General features: G+C 45.8%; 1 protein-coding gene across 1 annotated transcript in view; it reads right to left on the bottom strand.

Annotated features, from left to right (window-relative positions):
- The window catches only part of BICDL1 (BICD family like cargo adaptor 1), a 48,781-nt gene extending 31,623 nt beyond the window's left edge, over window positions 1-17,158 (bottom strand). Inside the window, exons 1-2 of the mRNA XM_007439154.3 lie at window positions 16,423-17,158; window positions 4,140-4,355 (exon numbers count right to left, since the gene is read on the bottom strand). Of these exons, the coding sequence (XP_007439216.2) occupies window positions 4,140-4,355; window positions 16,423-16,878 (672 nt within the window). The 5' untranslated portion in view covers window positions 16,879-17,158. The remainder of the gene's footprint in view (window positions 1-4,139; window positions 4,356-16,422) is intronic.
- Window positions 17,159-17,362: the final 204 nt, after the last annotated feature.

Genomic DNA, 17,362 nt, shown 5'->3' with positions numbered 1-17,362 from the left:
AGGTTATAGCAAGGAGGTGCGACTAGAAAGGACGGCAAGTTCAAATCAAATCTTACAAAAGTTATTTGCAAATATTTTCATTCGGTATTTTGAGATATTTTATTTTATTATTCTGTAGGTTATTGCACACATTCGCGGGAATATTTTACTCATATTGACCTCATGAAAACCACAATATTTTCATTCATTTAATATTGGTTTCTCCTCAACCCTTGCATTAGATATCCCCGCAATGAATTACACTAACTGTTGCAGAAACTAAGTTGGGACAAGGTAAAATGGCAGAGGATTTGCTGTATCTAAGCAGCAGACGGTGACGCATTTCACCCAGATCACGCTGTTTAGCTTCCGGAGCAGGAAACATCCAAACAAAGATTCTTGGCTTCTTGTAACAAAAACAGGAATCAGAGACAAAGCTTCACCCATCGTGCGCAATTCTAGCTTGTTGAGGAAGTGAGAAACGCACAGACATCATACTGTATCATTGTGAGGGCTGCCTCATTCATGAAATCCGTGACACATGTTCCAATTCATCCTTGCAAACTCTTTTTATGATACATCTTTCAGCTTCCCCCTGCTGTCAAGTACAATGTGTTTCACAGCTTTAGCACAGGCAGTTTCACTTGTGGGTTGATGCTACTTACATAAGCAGGGAAAATCCAGCCAATGAGCAAACTGATTGGAGGGCCTGGTGAGAAAGCCTCAGCTGTATCTTCTGAAAAAACGGGAGGACGAAATCAACGAGAGGAAGGGCATTCTCAGAAGACGTTGATTGAATCTGCATTCCAACTCCTATCTGGGTACGTGGAGGGAAAGAGAGTGGAGTCTGCAAGTAGGTAGAGAGCGGAGAAAAAACAGGAGTGGCTTGCAAAGCCAGTTTTTGTGCAAATTTACACCCTCAACGGCAAGCCGCGGACTTGCAGGGACATTTGAGCAAACTCTCCAGATTGAAACTCCAGATTGGCACCGGCTGTTTTCTTAGATTAGCAAGCCTACGGAGGCATCAAAGTCCTAAGTAGCACGGTGAAAACATTCTGAGATGGGACACTCAGTCAAGTTTCTTCCAGGCAAGCTGGACTGGAAGCGATTAACTGGCACACGAAAATGCAGCAACTTCTGATAAGTAGATTTTGTCGTAGAAAAGACGAGAAGCCATCATGGAAGAATTCCGGTGACCGCTCTATATCTAACAAACAGCAATCAAATTTTTGCTGCCTCTTCTCGTCTACCCAACAGTAGATCCACATCTTCTGCTTGGCCCATCCCCAGCACAGGCAGCTCACGACTTCCAGAGTGCAGGAACAGCTGACGTCATCTTCTTTGTAGCCCGTTGCAAGTGCACCATGGGACCATGAGTTCCAGCTTCAGTTCAAAGCTCCTGCTTTCCAGCCCAAGTCAAGGTAGACCCTTCAGAGTAGATGGTCTCCAGTGGTTCCTTCCATTCCAGGGGCAGCCCCAGCAATGTTTGGCTGCAGAGCTGGCAGGCCCTCCCCCAGCAGATAATCATTGCCTGTGAAGCTATTTCTTCTTGGGCGGCGATGTTGCTATATTCTCTGCGTTTTTAAAATAATCTTGCAGGTGATCCCATGATGGCCTTACGTCAATGAGATATCTTCAACCCGGGAAGCTTGTGTTCCGTTCAACCCTTACATCTCCCATGGCTTTTTCAATTTGTGCCCAGGCTGGGTGAAGCATGCTCCCAACCCCTTCCCACCATCCTGCACGCTCCCCTTTCATTTTTAAACGTCTTAGGTTGCAACACAGAAGCATTACTGTTTTGTTCCTTTGAAGCTGAACGATCAGTTCTTCCTTGCAGCTACAAAGGGAGGGAGGAACAAAAGAAGAACCTGTTCCCTGTTGTTTCGATTACTGTAGCATCAGAGCCACAGCGGTGCCGTAAGGGGGGGAAAGAAAGAAGACAGGATCTGTGTTAGTGTCAAGGGAGGTAACGGGGCAATTGGGGGATGAAGGCACGCACGTGTGCAAACATCTGGGCAAGCAAAGGAAAGGTGTGGGGATTAGTGAGGAGGGAACAATCTCTAAAAAGAAAGGGTAGGTGGTGGTCCAGTGGACCACACAGGAGTCAACTAGCAAGATTACTTTTCCAGCATGGATGGGAAGGGGGAGAAATGGAGGAACAACTAAACTGGTCTTGCCGCAGCCATAAACTGGACTGAACCACAGCCCAGCCTCACTGCCAACCCACTGGCATTTCTGAAGTTGGCTTACAAAACAGCCAGGAGCAGCTGAGGAGAGTAGAATCACCTGTGATGGAATGGAATTATGAAGGCCAGGCTCAGGGGTTTCAGTCTTGCAAGAGGTTGTAGCTAATAAACATAGCTGGACTGAATTTGCATTGTCTCTTGGAGTTCCTTGGGCTAGGCCTGACATCAATCTTCTCAGACTCTAACCCCATCTCCCAAGTCAGCCAGCTACAACATTGCGAATTCCTCAGGGAGGTGCCAGTCTCATCCTCTTGTATCTCCCACGCTCCTCCGGCGAGCTAAGAAAATGTTTTTCTCCCTGAGCCTGGCCTTCATAATTCCATTCCATCACATCGCCCTATGTAAAATCATTCCCTTTTGGGTGGAAGACACAAACTTGTTCTTTGTTTTGGTAACAGCCAGATTTAGTATCAGGTTGTTTCCTTTTGACCGACGGCCAGGACTCACTTTCACACAGCCTATTTCAAGTTCAGACCTCCGAATCTGAATTCAGCCTCCCCGTTGGGATCTGAGTGTAAATGTCCTGGCCATTCCGAGCATTCTGGAAAAGTTCAGAGCTCGGAATCGCTCTGTTTCTAGCTGAAATCTCCTCCTTCAAAAGAAAAACATTTCTGGAGTGGCCAGGACGGTGTCAGAAAACTTCTAGTAAGTTGGGGCAGTCCAACCTGAATAGGCAACAACTGCTTTGAATCTAAAATGGGTTGAAATGTTTTGCACATCCCTAGACTTAAGTGAAACGTTTAGGATATTTCCCAAGCAAACTCTCCTACCCCAAAGAAACCATCCATTTGCAAAGGATCACAGCTCAGCTGATTCTCTGCAAACTGTAGCTTTCTACATTCAGTGAGATTCAAAGTAATAGTAAATACTTGAAAATAGAAGAGACCCTTCTCTGACTGAGATCCCACAGAGTTTCTGAGTAAGATGCGCTGAGTTCATCTATTATTCTAAGCCATGATATTGGTTCTTTGCTTTTGGCTTCATCTCCTACAGGAACCCAACTAATGGGGGCTTGTTCAGTTACCTCTACACTGGTTAGATGAACTCAAGCATCATTTCCTCCAGTTGCAAGGCCAACACCCAATGCAGATCGTGGGGGGTGTAAATTATTATTATTAGATAATAATAAATGTTACTGCTAATTACAGTAATAAATGTCAATGTTCTTTGTTGGAAGTAATGCCGTCATCAAAGGAGATCAGACCAGATTTTGGGGATGCCATGAAAGAAAGAGAGCAAGGAAAGGTAAAAGATAAAGCCATCATTGAGTTGAGCTAAGTCCCTGGAAACTGTATGGATACAGCCAGACAGTTTTCTCAGCAGGGTTCTCCTGGCCACCTCCCATCCACGAACTACCCAGATCCAACTTGGCTTAACATCAAAGCAAGAGGAACCCCTAAATGCAGTAGGGTTGAGTTGGCACCTATTGAAGAAGTAAACAGTCCCATCTAAACCGTTTTCCATATGCCTAACAGAGTAGGGTCCTCCCAAGGCTATTACATTTAAATTCTAAGAGATTCCTCTTCATCTGATGGAGCTGAATACACCATTGATAGCCACGTGGGGGCAAAGGATGACACATCCATGGTGGCATCATCTCACAAATGCTGTGACTTACCTACCTGCGTCAGACATCGGGACAAAAATACGTTGGGGCAGCATTCACCTGATGAAATCCCAGTGGGGGTCTCCATCATGGCATCACTGTCATTTGCAGGAGGCCCCCCTAGATATACGGCGCGTTTGGAACTCCACCACCTTGCAGGTTCCTCACTTTAACGTACCCACCACAAAGCCTCAGGGAGAGATGCTGCGTCAATTTAAGGGGCATGGGTTTTCCAACAACTGCAACCAGGTCAGCCCCATCGACAGCCACCTTCCCCTCCCTCCCCATGGCCAGGAGGCCTCACTCACCCTGCTGAGCTGATCCAAGAGTCTTTGGTTCTGTTCAGATAGTTCCTGGACTGCCCGCGTCTTTTCCCGATCAGCTTCCCGGAGGTGAACCTGCTGCTTCTCCAGCTCGTCCTGGAGCTGCTTGACGTCGCTCTCCAGCTCCAAGACCCGGCCTTCCCATTCCCCTTCCTTGTTCTCAAAGCGTCTCCTCAGCTCATGTTTCTCTTGTTCCAAGTGCTGCATCAAGAGAGGAAAAGGAACACGGGGAACATAAAGCAGGGCTCCACATTGCACTGAATGTAGCCATGATTCTTTTGCTAGCGTGCAAAGGAGCTTTTCATCAAGAAAAGCATTTTTTTAGAACAAAATCTCCCTTGGGATGGGCTGAATGTCATGAACATGCTCAGAGACAGGACCATCCACGCTCTTTTCTTGGCAGTTATACAAACGTGGTTGCCACGGCCTTCTTCTCACGGAAGCAGCGTCACACCATCGCGGTGCAAGTCCTGCTCCTTTTGGACTCGCATCACGATGTCACCCCCCATCCCAAAGGGACTGGTTCTGGACTTGGATGAAATGCACTCAAAGCGGCGGGCTCCCCATATCCTGGGAGGTTTTGTCCAAATTGGTTCACTTCTCACATGGTCCAAGCAAAACAAGACAAAAACAGGTATTAACTTTGCCCAAACCACAGACAGAGGGAAACCAGCAGTCCTGCCTAAAACAGAGGGGTGGGCAGCCTATTAATAAGGTGGGCGAGGAGAACGGGTGCAAAAGGATTCGAACATGGTTTTGTTAAAAGGGCTTGCTTTGAAACACAACAGTTGCTGGACTTTTTTCTTGTAAACCTTGTCAACCTTTAAAAAAAACACAACTTAACAGGAGTTATTGTATTGTTGTGAACTTGTCTCATTGGGTCCAGCCCTGCCATGCCAGTTGAAGCCTGATGCCTACAGCCTGGGGATTTCTGAGTGGTCTCCCGTCCACCTCCTCCTGAATTCAGTCAAGGATGGCTGGCTGCTGTGATTTTAGAATTTAGATGCCAGCAATAGGAAGCCATTAGAACATGGTGAGCAACCTGTGGCCCTCCATCTAATTTTGACCCCTCCTTTGTTGAAAGAGATTAGTCCTAGTTACCGGGAAAACCTAGTTGCTTTTTCTATGCAGCCTAACGAGGGATTTTATTTATTTATTTAAATAAATGTATAGGCCACCCATTTGATACATGACTGGGCAGCTAACAATTAAAACAGAGTTTAAAAAAACAATAAAACAACCAGCAACAACAGAAATAACATAAAGGAACATAAAAGGAACACCATTAAGAGGAAAAAAGGATTGTGATGGAGAATGAGAATTGCCATTTAGGTTGATGTAGAGGAGAGAGGGAATGGCCTTGAGGGAACAGAAAGAAGAGTCACTACCTAGACAACAGTCAGATAAAAGAGGACTGAGACCAGGGCAGGAACATAACCTGAGTAAATGTCTCAGACAAGACCCTCCCTAGTTCTCATGAAGATAAAGAGAGGGAGGGAGGGAGGGAGGGAGGGGAGAAGTTTATTCACACTTGCAAGATTATGCTGACACAATAAAAGTAGTCCTGACCTACATGGCGTCTGGTCTTCTTTGAAGGGCTGACAGTTTGCCTTTGGCCCATCCCACATGTTCCTCATCTGGCTCTCAGCAGATGTCCCAGACAGACTCAACCCGCATTATGGAATGAGGGAAAGACCTTGGAAGACGGGACAAAGAGACGCTGCCAAGGAAACAGTCAGATAAGAGACAGCCCAGCCCACAGCTGGATAGCGGGTGGGGCAAGAGGCTCAGAAGAGACCCTCCCTAGTTTTTTGGGCAGTAAAGGAGATGGGGGGGAGAACTGTACTTTCAGACTTGGAAGATTCTGTCAATGTAGCCTTACAATAAAGTAGAATTAGCTCATCTGGTTGTGATTTCTATCTGGTTTACCCGCGAGGCCAACAACCGTAGACATCAAGGTAGGGTTCTCTGCTTTAGAATACAGATGCAGTCAGAAAAAATGCCGGTTATTGCCTTCAAGGTCCTTTACAGCACAGCACCAGGATATATCAGGCAGCACTCCCAAAACTGAATCTGTCCCTTCAGAGAGGCCTATTGGGGGTCACCAACAAGGTTCATAGCACACAGCCCAGGCAACAGGCTGCTCAGGGGTGGCCCCATTTTATGGAAAGTTGCCCTCCTCCCCTCAATGTGGAGATACAGACAGCCCTACTTTAGAGCTTATTTTGAAGACTGGCCAGAACAGCACAGTTTGGCCCTGTGCAGGTAGGCAAGATCAAGAAAGCAAGAATTTAGCTTCACTAAATTGTCTTTAATGCTGGTCTGGGGTTAAATATAGAATCTTGGAAACTGGAAGAATTTCCACCCTCATTCACAGTGAGTTCATCAAGGCTCAAGTTCATCAAGACTCAAGGCGTCAATGATCTCTTTGAATGGGTGGAGATGCTTCTCCCCGGCTTTCTGGCCACCCGGGCCAAGCTGCCATTTATGAGATCAACTACCAGTAAACTCATCTTGGTCTCTTGATTGTGGCTGTCTAATTTCCCCTTTTTTTCCCAGCCTCCCCACAATTTCTCACGGCCCCTCAAATTAGGTGAATGACAACTTTGATGTACTGTACAAGAAGCTGTTTTCGTTTTCCTTCTTCAGTGTTTTATTGTTTTTTCACAGATATAATTTTTATTAAAGATGTTTTTCCACAGAACAGAAACCATACAAAGTTAAAGGGAAGAGAAATGAAGAAAAGCAATAGGGACGTGAAAAAGAAATTAAAAAAAAGAAATAGAAAAGAAGGAAAAAGGAACAAAAGAAAGAATAATAAAGATGCGATTTCTGGTCTTAACAGCAGTTATAAGTACATTTATATTTAACCCTCTCTAAGGTTACATCAAAGTTTCCTTCTTTCCATAATCTACCCTTTCTAATCATCAAATCCATAAATCATTGGTTCATTTTTTAATTTTTCAGCAAAAAGTCCATAAGGGGTTTCTAGTCACTAATAAATGTAGTAGTTGATCTTTCTCTAAGCTAGAAGGGGTATGTCATATCCGCACCATTTTATTTCAAACTGCAAACTATATCCCCGCAGGTCTGTTCCGTCAAGAACTCCCTGCCTGCAGAAAGCTAGCACCCCAGGGAAGAATTTTCATCCTGATGTGCTAGCTTTCCACGTCGCAGACTCTTCTAAATGGGGAAAAGCTTTAAGCTTTGTTTTCTTCCATGTTTGTTCTAAATGAAAGCCAGTTTGGTTGATGTGATGAAGACATTGGATAAGGACAGAAAGTGGCCCGATTCAAGTTTATCCTCAGCCATGGAAGCTCTTTGAGCAATGTTCAGCCAGTCACTCTCTTTCAGCCCAACTTAACAGTTGTGGTGGGATTGCAAATGAAGAGTAAATCACATTTTGCTCCTGGAGGAAAGGTGGTATATGAAGCAAACAAGCAAACGAACAAATGGATGAATAAGAGAGAACTGTCATTTGGCAACTCTGCATATCCTTTTTTTCAATATAGTAATTTTATTAAACATTACCATTAAAAAGATAAAAACTAATACAAACTAAAAAAATTAAAAGAATAACAAGAAAAAAGAAAAAGTGCAGAAAAGTAGAAAGAAAAATAGAAAAGAAAGAAAAAATAAGAATATAGTAAAGAAAAAGAAAATATATAAAGAAGTGACTTCCCACCTTCATCACAAGTATAAACAATTTTAGCAACTTTTCATCTTCTCTTAAAATACAACAAACGATCTCTTCCTCCCATAGCCCATCTCTTAACTGTAAACTAATCCTTAAAGCCTTATTATTTCACTCCTGATCAGCAAAACCCTCCATTAAGGGTTACCAGAGATAACAACTTATCTATTTTAACCTTGATCAAATAAACCAACTTTATATCCCTTCCTTTTACAGTCTTGATCTTTAATCCCTTCAAATCATGTCCCAGAACTTGTTTTCTTTTCATTTTTTTCTTTATCCCTTCTCACAATATTCTTCAAAAGTCTCTGGGCACATCATGAAAAAAAGGAAGCATTTTGCCCAAACACAGGAGCAGCTTTTCACATATAACTCTACTTCTTCTCCTAGGATACTCAAGGCCAAACAAGATTTACTAAATGGTTAACAGGACAAAATGCCCAACACAGATGAGCAAAAGAAAGAGGATTCTTTTTCAGAAGATAGAAACATTATTTCTGTTTTCCATATGTCTCCTTCCTTTTCCATATCAGCCTCATTCACCTGCTGCATTAAGACACCAGGATGTTTGATTTGGGGTAACATTTTGTGTAAATCCAACCAATTGTGGAGTACGAAACAAACCATGGTTGACAGACTGTGGCTTAGCAGACCTGACCCTATGAAGAATAAACCTCAGTTCAGACACAGCACTAAGCCAAATATTGTATTAACCCACCATTCCAGTTCATGGTTTCACGGTTCGTGTGAACCCAGCCACACGTGAGTAGAAGCAGCGAGTCAGCAAAAATATGGGTGTTCCAGAAAGGAATATTTTACAGAGACTTCTTGAATGTGAGAATCGTCTGCCCATCTTCATGACAAACGAACTGGAAACCCCCGTTTTATAAAATGGCTGGTTTGGATTTTAAGGGCAGGGACTTAATTTTAATTGCAACTTGTTGCTGTTTCGTTTGATTCTGAACTGCAAGCCTGTTTGGAAGCCTTGTTCCATGGCTAAAGCTGCAGAAAACCCCCTTGGCTCCCTTTTTAAACAGATCAGCCCAGAAGCTGTTTACCGAACGCTCGGCTGCTTTTGAATGCTGAAATGTATTTTCTCAATGGCTTCCTGTTTTCCTAAAGCGTTCCTGATGGAGGTCGAGGGATGTTGGATGGGAGCCTTCAGGGCAGCAAAATCAATTCCAGCCAGAATGAAGGCCATTTTATATTGATGGGGTAGAATGGGGGAAGCAGAACAACCCAGCTTCACGCTGACAGATGGAGGTTCAGGAATAAAGGACATTTTGAGCATTTACAACAGAACAAGCAAGCCAGGGTGATAGAAAACAGAATATTATAGGAAACGGCTGAACTTGAAGATAAGATTTACAGCGCAACCGATTACAGAAAGGAGCTCGCTCGATATTGACGGATATCAAACAGAAGCTGGTTGGTCATCTTTGGGGAATACCTGAGTTCGGCATTTCTGTGCTAAGCAGGGGTTGGACTAGGTGGCCTCCCATTAAGTTCTCTGGCTTGGATCAGACATTGCACAAAACCACAACATGGTTTGGTTGTTTGATATTTCATAGGCTACACGAACCCAATTGTTGTGATTTGCATGCTATGGCTTATAATTTAACACTTTGTGCAAACCCAAATCAGTTGTGCCTTATTCAGCAAACAATGACCATCCCAACCCGGGCTAAGGATGATGTGTGACTCCATACATCATCAAAATAAATACTTTATGTCACTTTTCAGCTTTCTTTTTCAGCTTTCTTGCTGAAACCAGGCTGGTGGTCAAAAGCCAGTTATGAGTGATGGCAGTTGCTCAGCAGGGCTTTTGCACAGTGATGGTCAAAAGCCAGTTACGAGTGACGGCCGGCTGGCTGCTCAGCAGGGCTTTCGCTCAGTGATGGCTGGGCATTATTTGCCCTCACTGAGCGAAAGCCCTGCTGAACAGCTGGTCTGCCATCACTTATAACTGGCTTTTGACCATTAATCTGGTTGCAACAACCTTTCTCCTCCTGGTTTTGGTATGAGACAAAAATGAAAGACATTTTTCACCTTCTTGATTGACATGAAGGCAAGACCTTCAGAAAACCTGAGTAGAACTGAACGCTTTTCTCCCCACATTCTTTCTGCCATTCTCATCTCTCACTCTTTCTCTTACAGTCAGCTCCTTCTCTTCCTCCATTTTTCTTTTTCAGCCCTTTTCCTTACTGACAACAATGATCAGAGATGTCCACAAGGTGTGGTCATAAAAGTCAAGTTGGTGGCCATGATGGTGCAGTCGAAGCTCTGCCTGCAATACACATAAAATGAGGCCGGAGCTTCAACTGCAGTATTGTAGCTGCCATCTTGACTTTCTGGACCACAGTCTGAGACCCCCAACAGCATGCAACCAGGGCAGTATATCCCCCTCCCCCAAAATACCTTTTCACATGTTGGCAGCCAGCGAAATAACACACATTTCTTTCTCAATGGCAGATAACATCCCCGCCCCCCCAAATTAAATCCAGAATGGATCCCCCAAACTACCATTCATTCAGAGTGTAAAATTAGTCCTGAATACACTTTCTCACTCTTGGCTCTCTTTTTATACCAAGCTTTCTTTCCCTGCTCCTGTGATGGTATGTGGGGATGATCTTGGGAGACAGGAGGAAGAGCCGCAGACTAGGCAATGGTCAGATAAGCGGCAGCTGAGCCCAGAGAAGGAATGGGGGTCTGGTAAATGCCTTAGAAGGGACCCTCCCTAGTTTCTTGGGCTGTAAAGGCGTGAGGGGAGAGATGCACTTTCAGAATTGCACGATTCTGTTACTGTAACCTTACAGTAAAGATAGAGTGAGTACTTCTGGGTGTCCTTGTCTGGACTACTTCACAAGGCTGACAGCTCCTTTCGTTTTTCAGAGATCTGAACTCCTTGCCCACAGAGAGTTTTTCAACTGAGGTTATATTTGGCACATCGTCCACCTCTGTTTTAAGAGGACATGGAAGGAAAAAAGGAAAAGAAAGGGGAATGAGTGAAATTTGGAGAAGCCCATATACAAGAATGTAGAAATGGATCAAGACTGAAATCTGGAATCAAAGGGGTCTCCCACCCAAGGAAAGTGGTTGGAGATGGCAACGTGATTTAACGTGGAATATCTGTAGCACCACCATCATTATATACAGAATATTGCGCATGTGTTCAGAGTGATCTCATCCTGAAAACCCCAGTTTGTCTGAAATCAAAAAGATTTTATGAGGCACAAGAACAGTGGCGACCGTCTTAAGGGGCACCTCCAAGTTTGTAGAAGTGGGAAGCCATTCATGTCCAGGGTTTTAAAAAAAATTCAAAAAGGTAGGAAAAACATGACCCACAGGAACTCAGGGAGAACATGACCCACAAAGTGATTATCATTTATCTATCTATTTATTTATTTATATATCAAATCTGTCACCGCCCATCTCATTAAAAAGCAACTCTAGGAGGTTGACAGAGAAGATAAAATCGATTAAAATACAATATAAAACCCGTCTTAATAATACATAAATTCCAAGAATCGTTGGGATTGGCAAGAAGCTCAGGGAGCGACATCAAGGTGCCAGACACCCTTTTATCTTAGCAAGCTGGGTGAACCCCAAGCCATATCGTTTTCAGTTCAGCGCACTGTACGAACCTCCTAAATGAGTTGACTAAATTGTGATATAGTTAAGTGTGCATCAACTGGCCCCAGGTCTGCTCTGTTTAGGGACAGGGAAGCCCACGAATCAAAATGTAGAGCCATATTTCTTGAAAAAGAGCTCCTCCCCGGTAATCTGCATCTTTTTCTTTGCTTCAAAGAAAATGTCCTACCGGCATGGCTGAAATTCCCTTTGCCACATGTTTGCCCCTTGTAAAGCCTGAATGTCCCCTTTCTTTCTTTTTTTAAAAACTGACGGATTCATCCTTTTTTAAAAGGGGGGGGGGAAAGAGCAAATGAGCAAGTGAAAGAGGAATAGAAGAAAGGGGGGAAAAGTTGATACAGACATATCATATCAGCAAGCAGACAAAGGAATTACCAAGATTTTACAGGATATCATTGATGAGAAATTAATCAGAAAAAAAAGTACATTATTTTTTTTAACAATGTGAGAAGGGGGTTGACTCTCTGAGCTGAATAGCCAAATCTCCACTCATTTTTTATTAAAAATACAAAAAAGGGGAGGGAAAAGCCTACTAAAAACACTATAGTTAAATATTAGCTTCTAACTTCCCTTCTGTTGTACTCCGACTGATGTGTAGTGTTTATAAGGCATTTAACATTTTTGTGTGTTTCTGATTTCAGTTCTTAAGTCAGTTCTTTTCCCTCTTAAAAACCATACCCCCTTTTTTTTCAAACCCCCTTCGTTAAGCTCAAATGCCCAATCCTCCATAGCTTTTATGCTCAACTCTCCTGCCTTTATTGCTTTACTGTGCTCCCCAGATCTCTGGTGCTCCAAAGCCTTTTAATTTTTTTCTTTTAATAATTTTTTATTAAAAGTTTTCACTACAATAGTAAAAGGTATTACAAACTAAAGAGAGAGAGAGAGAATAAAAAGTGCAAGAAAGAAAAAGAAAGAAAAAGAAAAAAACCAAGAAAGCGACTTCCCACCCTCATCACCACAAGTATAAACAGTTTCACTATCTCTTCACCTCCTTTTAATTAACAGATATAAAACTCTTCATCCCATAACTCAACTCTTAACTATATGCAAGTCCAATAAGCAATGTCTTTTCCAATCCAGGCGTCAGCAAAAAGTCCAAACCGAGCTCTAAAATAATAACATCAGTTAACAAATATAAAACCCATCATTCCATATCTCAACTCCTAACTGTAAGCAAATCCAATCCATGTCTTTTCCAGTCCAGATGCCAGCAAGTCCAGAAAGAACCACCCCAAAAAACATGTCCCATCAAAGCTTTTTCACCTTCTTAAGCACCATCACCCTCTTACCCTTTGAGCAAGGAATTAAAAAGGTGAAATCAATCTCTGCTGACTTCATGGATCCTTCAGGAGATGTTCCTGCTGTGTGGTTTCTCTTGCCTCCAAAAACTTCTGTTTTTCAACCTCCCAGTCTCCTTGCGGCCTGGGATTGCACGGAAAGGCTCAACTGCTCATCATAAGACCTCAGTCAAATCTTTATGATGATCAAAGACCAGCATGGATCATCATAAGACCTCATTTCTTGAAAGGTTAAGTTTAGTTTAGCTGTCGGTCATTATCATCCCCCATACTTACAAGGTTTAACTCTAAATAGTCATATCAAGTCCCCCTTCCAATTGCTTCCCATCCTTTGCCAGCGTTGGACTGCAAACACTTTGGCCTGCATTCCTACATCCCTGAGTGAACAAAACACAGCTGCTGGGTTCACCTAACATGTGATGCCCAAAGAAATGTGTTTATTGGATTTCGAGACTGCCTGACACTTTAATGGCTCTGGACAGATTAAAATTAAAAAAAAAAAACCCTTCCCATATAATGAACTATATAGGGGTTTCAAATGTATGAACCAGTCCTTGGGATTAGTTTATGGCTGATGCAAATCCAGAACACTGAGTAGAATAAAACATGTTAAGTTAAGCCTGAGGAAGCATGTCATCTGAATCCATCCAATGGGCTCACACCACAGAGTTAGGCTAAGCTCAAGTGGGATGAGGTTGTTTGCAGTTCAGTCACTGTTTAACTTGGTTACCCCATGAAACCCTCATATGTTCACTTGTTTGAGCACAGTTACACAAACTTGTGTTTTGGTCCTCCAAGCTTAAGGTTTAGTGTGTTGTGTGAAGGGTAAAATACCAGCTAGGGCATAATCCCTTATGATTTTAACCTTCTAAAAAGGAACTGAAGAAATTGAGACAACTTTAAGAAGGAGGGGAGAGATGGAGATGGAGTTCATATCCCCCCTAATTGTTCCCCAGGTTAGTCAGGAAAAACATGGATCCCAGATGCTTTTTCCAGGCACAATGAACTCTGACCCACACTAATCCACTCAGGAACATTATGGACCTCAGATAGGAGAAGCCCTACAAATTACCAATGTCTGGGTTTTGGGGTCAAGAAACAAGCTTCGTAGTAGTGGTGGGAAGGAAGGAAGTCCTGAGGATGGAATATCTGCTCACAGCTGATCCTCTCTTAAATCATCTTTCCCTCCATTTGTAGAAGAAACTCAAAGGATGGGCTTTGCCCAGGTCGCAGGGATAGAAAAGACCACAATGAAGAAAACTAGTGGAGTCAGTCATGAGATAAACAAATTCCAAACTCCTCTTGAAAACATACAGTCATGAGGCCAACTCCAAGAAGCAGGGCAGCTCATGAGCTGTCAGGTTTTAAGGATTCATCTGGCAGAGGGTTATACAAGGAAAGGAGAGGACATCCAAATCATTCCATCAAAGGCTGGGTTCAGGCACTGACTTCTCATGGTATATGGAACAAACCACCATTGTCTGGATTCATAGGTGTCATGCCAGCATCAAAGAAGTGCGTCATGCTAAGCCATTAGTGAGTTAGTACAGATGGAGACAAGATTCATATACCAGAATAGTATCCCTTCTCTCTCTTTATTTACCCAGTACCCCGATAAAGAATTCTTGAAAATACAATCTTTTTTACTGCCTTGAGTTGGCTTAATAAAGGCGCAGCCCCAAATGGATAACATAGAACAACGCGTCATTGGATGTCAAGTTGATATTAACTAGTATCAAGGACCGTAGGCTGGTTCCAGAATGATTATGGTTAGACCGATGGTAACCAACAGAGAAGTCCTACTGAACTATGAAAGCTTTGCTGGGTTCACCCTTTGTAGTAAGCTGTGCTTTGTTCAACTCAAGATCTGAACAACCCAAACTGGCCTAGGTCACAATGATAAGCCATCAATCATGGTTTAGATGTCATTAGGGCTGGGTTCACCCATAACATTCAGCCAGAAGACAACATGCAGCCACTTAGTATAAATTGGGAATTGCATGAATAGAGTCATTGAGTACCTAATCCAACCCAACCCAGTGTTAACTGCTCTATTTTCCTCCCAGAGCCACACTGTTTGAGTTGGGTGGCCTTATAAATCTTAAAAATAAATACATAAGCCAACTGGTAATCAATCACATCTATATTACTTCTGTATTGCTTCTGGGAGGTTGAAGTTTGATTGTTAGCATATCTGAACAGGGTTGGCAAAGCTTCTGCCTGAAACATGGAAGAGCTGTTGCTCATCAGCATTGACAGTATTATGTCAGATCGATGTTTCTCAGCCTTGACAACTTTAAGATGTGCGGACTTCAACTCCCAGAATTCCCCAGCCAGCATGGCTGGCTGGGGAATTCTGGGAGTTGAAGTCCGCACATCTTAAAGTTTCCAAGGTTGAGAAACATTGTCAGATGGACAAAGGGCTTGAACAGAGGGTTTCCTCAGGTCCCCAAATACCAAACTTTGACCTTGGATTCAACATGTTGAACAGGCAAAGGAGGAAGTCCAGCCAAGCACCAGAATGGTTAATGTATGAAAGAGACACCAATATTGATCCAAAGTTGAAGGCGTGTGTCCTATTTCTAGTTTACAGTATCCAACAGGTCATGTGAGCTCAACAATTCAAGAGTTAAGTTCACCCAAGGCTAAAATGGGGTTGGCTTGCTTGTGGCTGGGGGTCAGGTTCGCACAATGTATTCAGCTGAGAACCCAGGTAAATGGCACACTCTGGCTGTGTTCATTTAATGTGTGAGGAGGCTCCCCAAGCTAAACTATATTTTGTGGTTTAACAAAATGGCTCGGTTCACAGTGGCTGGATTTCAACCAGCAATTACCCAATCCTGTTTTAGCCTAGTTTAGCATCCTGGGTGAATCCAGGAAAGTGGATTCAGTTTACCCCTGAGTAATTGCTGGGTGAATACAGGCATTAAGGGGCCTCTGGGCCTATTTATGTAACCACCATCTTAGGACAGCCACCTTCAGTAGTCTGGTGTTTCCCCAGATGAAACAATTACAACTCCCCAAATTCCCAGCCAGCTTGGACCTTGGGGAATTGTGCTCACCACACACCGGAGAGGAACTGGAGTATGAGCCTATCAGCCTATGACTACTCCAAAATGCATTTCCTTCTTCCTCTGCTTTTCTGCCCATGGCGTTAAATCCTGGTTTGCCAGCCTCCGAACATCACCACTGGCTTCTAGTGCCCAAAGGTCTGCCCGGATGAGGGGGTCCGGCCCTCTCAGTCCCTAGATCAAGGCTTCCAAAGAGAGAGTGCCAGTCCTCTGCAGCTTTCCCCAGCCCGGTGCACGGGCCATCGTGTCCCATCACCCCCCTCCCCGTGAAGAGTGGCTAGGCATTCTGGGAGCTGTAGTCCAGCCCAGCGGGAAGGGCTGCCCTGGAGCCGTGTGCGATGGCATGCCTCGCTCAGGGAGAGAGGCGGGGAGGGGCACTCAGCCTCTCTGCACATGGTCAGAGGGTATCACCCGAGGGGCCTCTCCGACCCTCCCTCCACCACTCCAAGCGCGGGGGGGGGGGGGGAACGCGGCGGCCGATGCTCCGGAGCCGCCGAGCCCTGAGTCACCGCCCGGCCCGCCGGCCTCGCCCTCCCCTCCGGCGGGCGCCTCACCTCCAGCTTGTCGGTCAGCTCCTTATACATCCGCTCGTACTGGCGGCTCATGTCCTGGTTGCGCTCCAGCAAGGCTTTGCCCAGCCGGGCGGCCAGCACCAGGTCCTTCTCCTTCTGCCTCATCAGCGAGAGCAGCTCCGGCCCGGCTTGGGGCGCCGCCGGGCCCTGCGGCTCGGCCTCGCCGGGCGCTTCCCCGGCGGAGGCCAGCATCGCCAGCTCCTCCTCCAGCGCCAGCTCCAGCTCGCCGCCCACGGCCGGAGAGGACGGCGCCGCCGCGGAAGCGGCAGCAGCGGCAGCAGCGCCGGCAGCAGCAGCGCCGGCGGGGCCTGGCGCGGGGCCGCGGCTCTCCTTGCCCGCCGGGGCCGCCGCCGGGGCCGCCGCCGGGCGCTCCATGCGGCAGGCGCTGTCCAGCTCCGAAGGTGCTGAAAGGGGCCCCGCCAAGCAGAAGGCGGACATGGCCGGGCCCCGGGCCACCCCAGGCGCCGCGCCGGCCGAGGAGGGAGCCCGGAGCCCGGAGCCCGCAGCGGGCAGCCCTCTTCCCGCGCTCCTGCCGCTCTGCCGCCGCCGAGCCGCCGGGGGCTGCGCGCAAGGGCAGCGGCCGCCTACTGCCGCTGGGGCCGCCTCCGCAGCCCGGCGCTCTCAAGGCGATCGGAGCGTCCCGCCGGGGCTGCAGCGGAGAGGGGCGCTGCGGCTGCTGCGGCTGCTGCTGTCGTCGCTGCTGCTGCTGCTGCTGCTGCTGCTGCTGCTGCTGCTGCTGCTGCCGCCGGCGGGCCCGCTTGGCAGCCCCGCGCGCCGAGCCCCATCGCCGCCGGAGCGCCGGCCAAACATCGCGCGGCCGCGGGAAGCTCGCGAAGCCACCGGCGGCGGCGGCGGCGGAGGGGCGGCCGGCTCCACCCCCGAGCCCCTGACGCCAGCGAACACCTGTTCGGCCGACGGTTCT

This window comes from Python bivittatus, unplaced genomic scaffold (genome assembly GCF_059951505.1).
Source record: "Python bivittatus isolate LINGU-HERP-01145 unplaced genomic scaffold, Pbiv_v1 ctg000280_np1212, whole genome shotgun sequence".
NCBI classification, from domain to species: domain Eukaryota; kingdom Metazoa; phylum Chordata; class Lepidosauria; order Squamata; family Pythonidae; genus Python; species Python bivittatus.
Note: the sequence above shows the minus strand (reverse complement) of the source record. Positions and strands in the feature narration are given on the sequence as shown.